The following is a 4,963-nucleotide window of genomic DNA, read 5'->3' on the forward strand; positions in this document are numbered from 1 at the left end:
GCACACAGTTCTGATCACTTATTATCAATAATAATTTGCTACGATAAATTATTATTAATAATTATCATGAGGAGTCCTTAACTTTAGGATGTAGTTAGGCAATTGAATATTCACGTATGTGTAAATTTATTACCATAATTGAAGGTGAGTCACGTAAATTTGTGTTTTCATAAAACAAGTAGCACACCCCCCACAAGACCAATTTCCTAGGGGAAACACTGTGAGTCTGACACGTTAACAGCTAGTTACTATTACGATATATCATTTGAGCATCCTTATAACATTGTAATTCGTCTTCTGATTAGTAATACAGTTTAACATAATTTAACACACTCTTTAAACTAAGAAAAGCCAACTTACTTCCACTGGATGCTGTTTTTAGACTTCTTCTCAATGAGACCGATTCCTTCCAGGACATTAGTGATGTCGTAAATACGCCGTTTCTGTCGCACTGCCAGGGAGTCTGCGGCCTGCAGAATGAGACAAATACAACTCAGCTTTTTTGTGTACTTGTACATATCAGCATACTTATAATTTTTTCAAACCATCTGGGTGTCACTTAGATTTCCTTCCCTGTCAAAACGTTTTGTGTCTTAAAAGATAATACCAGCATGCAGAGCGCTGATAAGTCCAAGCTTTTAACAAGAAGCTGGAATTGGAAATGACAATAAAAAAAGGTTGACTGTTTTTTTTTTTTTTTTTTTTTTTTGTAATCTGTAATAACACATTAACCCTCAGCGTCAGCAGCCAATAAGTCTCTGGGTCATAAAGGTCATACATAGTTGGTCAATGGTGATGTATTTTAAATAATACTAGTTTTAGCATCCTTAACTGCATTTGTATTAGACGTTTTGAATACTTGAGTTCAATTATTTGACAGTATAAGTATTAATAGCACTAACTAATGATAGTAATCAGTTCTCAGTAGTTTTGTTATTACAGTATAGCTTCTACAAGCAAATAAAGGCATGCACAAACTGCGTTCTGAACAGTATATTTTTATGTACAACAAATTGCATTAGCGTTGATGAAGGCACGTCGTTCAGAGACAAAAGCTAAATCAATCAGAGAAAAATAATAATAATAACTCAAGTGTGAAGATGCCGTATCGTTAACCAGCGACAAAAGCTGACCCACTTTTTGAAACTTTTGAATCTGCAGGGGGCAGAGTCTGAAAAAAAGTTACCCGGTGTTGTTTTCAAAGTTCCTTAMGTCTACAGTCGGCCTTCTACTTAGAAAGATAGAAACTAAATATATCTTAACACCACAGTAAACTTGGTGTTGGAATGTAACACGGATCTATAAGATATAAAGCTAATGGCTAACCGGTTTTTATCCTTTCAAATTAGCTTGACATAGCTAAGCTAACATGCTAGCGAAAGTGCATGTAACTCAGTATGACATGTGCTAGCCAACAACAAAGACTCCGGGCTGAGCACTCACGGCTTTCAGGTCCAGGACCCCGTCCTTCGCCTCCTGCAGTAAGGTCACAAACTTGGTCGTGAGCAGTCCCAGGCTCTTTTCGTGCCTGCTCGGGGTCTGCGGCTGCAGCGAATCCCCCGCAGCTCCCGGGTCGCCTCGGTTACTGGCCGACTCCAGCTCCATCATCGCTCGGGACCAGCTCCGTACTTCTTCCCCTCACTTTCCCGACCTGATCCAAGCCAGCGAACCCCCGGACAGCGTGCTCCACTGCCGCGATTAAAAATACACCGCTGTCCGGAGATAGAGTTCAGGAATTCGCGTTGATTTTTTTTTTCCTGTTCCCCAAACCGAGCCGATAAAAGATGAGCGCTGTAATTCAATGAGCGGTGAGTCGGTGGTGGAGAGCCGTTGGCCACGCGATGTATGACGGGACGGATCAAGACAGGGAGTGTCTGAAAACTCTCATCCAGTGAAATAACGCAAAACAAAAACAGCTATACCAGTAAATGTATGTTTAATCTATTGAAACGTTGTATAATAATTAATTACAATTAAATATTTATGTTTTTTATGCATTTTGTTCTTCTCCGTATAAAAATAATGAGTTATACGTTTTTTTCTTGGAATACCAATTTTTAGACGAACTCTTATCTACTCAAACTTGAAGAAAACATACGCACGGGAGAGTAAGCACGCGCATTTGCAGACACGCGCACACGCACGGACATTTGTGGACATCTGCTTACATGTATAAATATTCTTTACATTATGGATTACTGTTTATTCTTTTATTTAATGCTCAGTTTAATTTTTAACATTATAATTCTTTTTTTTAACTTTATACTCCTGGATGACTGGAAAGGTTTACTAGATTATCAGTAAGGACAGGATCAAAATGTCTTAGTTTGATTCTTCTGCTGTATGACATGTTGATTACATATTGACAAAGTACACAGTACAGCAAACATGTTCACGCCTGTGTATTTGTGTAGGGGTGGGCTAGAAATTGATTAGTTTTCAGAACCAAACATTTTGAAGTTAGATATTTATTGGTTATTGACAAAGTAGAAGGATAGTTTTCAATCTTGTAATCAAAATTTTTATTCATAATTAAAAAAAACCTGGTTGTATGCAGTTGTTTTGGATTGATTGGTTAATGAAATAATAAAAGTAAAATAATTCAATACAAATAAATCATACACCTTTATAGCCAGCAGGGGGCAGTGTTATACAAAAACGCTCGTGAAGCGATTGGAGCGAATTGATTGATTAAAAAATACAAACGAAATACAGAAAATCCCGCATAAACAAGTTCTGTAAGTTAACACCTATACTTTCAGGAGATTTTAAAGATTTTTCTCTCACGAAGCTAAAAATAAATCACTCACCATTTTTGTGGCGAAAGTGCTGTTCCGGGTTTTACGTGAGCCACACGCGAAGTGGTCAGCTGTTCGAAACAAACAACGGAAGTAACTTAACCATTYATTCTCAGGTAAACCTGCCTCTCAGAAAGGTTTGACATCATTATTACACAGAAACGTTTGCAACTAACCTACCGTGTTCATTAAATTGTTTTTTTAATGTATTTATACATTTATTGCTAGCTTTGATGTTAGCGTACTGCTAACCTAAGCTAATTTGAGGATAAACCCTGAGTTTTTAGCTAGGTAAAGTGTATAGTTTTTGTATGATTGAAGGTACACAGTACAGCAGCTTTTAAGTATAATGTTACTAATAAAGATGTGCTAGGATTAATATTATTGGTGTGTGGGTGTAACYATAACTGTGCTCATTATCTCACATTTAGTGACTAAAGATGATGTACTATTATTGACATTTGTGTTGTCTTGTTTTCCAGCTGTTACGATGAAGAAGAGCAAAGGCAAAGCAAACAGCGATGCTGAGAAGGAGTTTGTGTTTGAATTTAGGGCAGGAAAACACAAATGTGTGCTCAAAGTGCCGCTACAGTTTCCTGTCCAAGTCAACATCAGTGACCTGCATGGACGCCTTATGCTGCTACATAAAATACCCTGCTATGTAGAACATGGTGAGACTGCTGGTCACAGTAAGAGAAAATAAGATGCATGTTGAGTTATTACTCATGAACAGAGTATTAGGACGCAATCTTTTGTACTTTTGGAGTCATGGGTTAAAAAAAATCTGTTTTATTCCATGTGACATTAACATTGGTCTTTAGCTTTTCAAAAACACAGTAAACATAAAAACACTACACTGCTGATTTATGTTTTGTGTGCGTCTCCGTTTTGCAGATCTTAAAACCTCACTTTCCAGTTTCATAGAGAAGGAGACGACAGTGGATTATGACAGAGAGGCGGAGCTGGCTCTGCAGAGACTTACGACAGGAGAGGTGGATGTAAACCAGCTTACCGGTGCATGGTCCAAGTCTTATGTAGAGGTGAAAACACAGTTTATTCTGTTGTTTTAAAAGCTTTTAGGAGCAATAGCACAAATTTACACCTATCAGTTTCTAAATGAAGGGCGGTTATCAATATGCGGCCCTTCAGGGAGTGTTAGGATTTAAACTGTGGACATTTATAACCATTATGCTGGTTTTAGAAATCTGTTTCAAATGTTACAGTTAAAAAACATTATTATAGTTTCTCCAATACTTACAAAATCCCCCATACTCTTTTTCTAACCTTGTGTTTCAGACCACGCTGGAGCACGCTCGACCCGAAGAGCCCAGCTGGGACGAGGACTTTGCTGATGTTTACCACGAGCTGATCCACTCTCCTGCTTCAGAGACCCTCCTCAACCTGGAGCACAACTATTTTGTCAGCATCTCTGAGCTCATCAGTGAAAGAGACATGGAGATTAAGAAGCTACAAGAAAGGTAGATCCTTTCCCACAGCCACAATTTCTGGATTTTCTTTAACGCTTTGCAGGAAATGTTTGTGCTTCTGTATATATTTCTGTATATATTTTAATTATTCCTCCTTCGTTTTCTTCTTGTCTGGTAGGCAAGCATCAGAAATGGACAAAGTGATGCACGAGCTGGGGAACACACTGAGTGACCATGATGTAAATGCAGTAGCATCTCAACACTTTGATGCACAGCAGGTAAACAGGCTGTAGTTTGTCAAAGTATCATTTCACCCCCATAGACTTGAAGAACACTAGACTGAGCCCTGCCCATCCTGTCCACTGGTAGCATCTGTGACAGCACGGAGGAGCAGAAACAGACCAAATGGCAAYGGCTCACAGCCACCATAGAAACTAATAGATAAACAGCAACTGGATCTGTTTCACAAACTATCTGTAATATTTTTACAATAAATTAATAATTATGTTAATTTCATTCAACAATCATGTAAAACACCAGAAAAATATATAATTTATAAGTAACAATGATCTAAACCAGACCTGAAGTCAGCCTGTAACTAATGGTGCGTTCACACTGAACGCGATTTCAGCTTCAAAATCGCAGCCAACGCTGAAGTTTGAAGCTCGTGCACTTTGAGGTCAGACGCAGGACACCTGCGCTGCACGGCGACAGCCGCCCCGCCCCTCCCTCCTCTGT

General features: G+C 38.7%; 2 protein-coding genes across 4 annotated transcripts in view; one reads left to right on the forward strand and one right to left on the reverse strand.

Moving 5' to 3' along the window:
* The window catches only part of e2f4 (E2F transcription factor 4), a gene marked incomplete at its 3' end in the record, with an annotated part of 6,940 nt that extends 5,055 nt beyond the window's left edge, over positions 1-1,885 (reverse strand). Inside the window, 2 exon segments of the mRNA XM_014034187.1 lie at positions 361-470; positions 1,444-1,885. Coding sequence (XP_013889641.1) covers positions 361-470; positions 1,444-1,608 — 275 coding nt within the window.
* A 777-nt stretch (positions 1,886-2,662) lies between these two features.
* The window catches only part of ferry3 (FERRY endosomal RAB5 effector complex subunit 3), a 12,404-nt gene continuing 10,103 nt past the window's right edge, over positions 2,663-4,963 (forward strand). Inside the window, exons 1-5 of one of the 3 annotated variants that reach the window (XM_014034160.1) lie at positions 2,663-2,914; positions 3,281-3,469; positions 3,693-3,838; positions 4,095-4,276; positions 4,404-4,503. In XM_014034160.1, coding sequence (XP_013889614.1) covers positions 3,289-3,469; positions 3,693-3,838; positions 4,095-4,276; positions 4,404-4,503 — 609 coding nt within the window. In that variant the 5' untranslated portion in view covers positions 2,663-2,914; positions 3,281-3,288. The remainder of the gene's footprint in view (positions 2,915-3,280; positions 3,470-3,692; positions 3,839-4,094; positions 4,277-4,403; positions 4,504-4,963) is intronic. The other 2 variants (XM_014034169.1, XM_014034176.1) reach the window with 2 other exon arrangements.

The sequence above is a fragment of the Austrofundulus limnaeus genome, unplaced genomic scaffold, assembly GCF_001266775.1.
Source record: "Austrofundulus limnaeus strain Quisiro unplaced genomic scaffold, Austrofundulus_limnaeus-1.0 Scaffold7, whole genome shotgun sequence".
Taxonomy (NCBI): domain Eukaryota; kingdom Metazoa; phylum Chordata; class Actinopteri; order Cyprinodontiformes; family Rivulidae; genus Austrofundulus; species Austrofundulus limnaeus.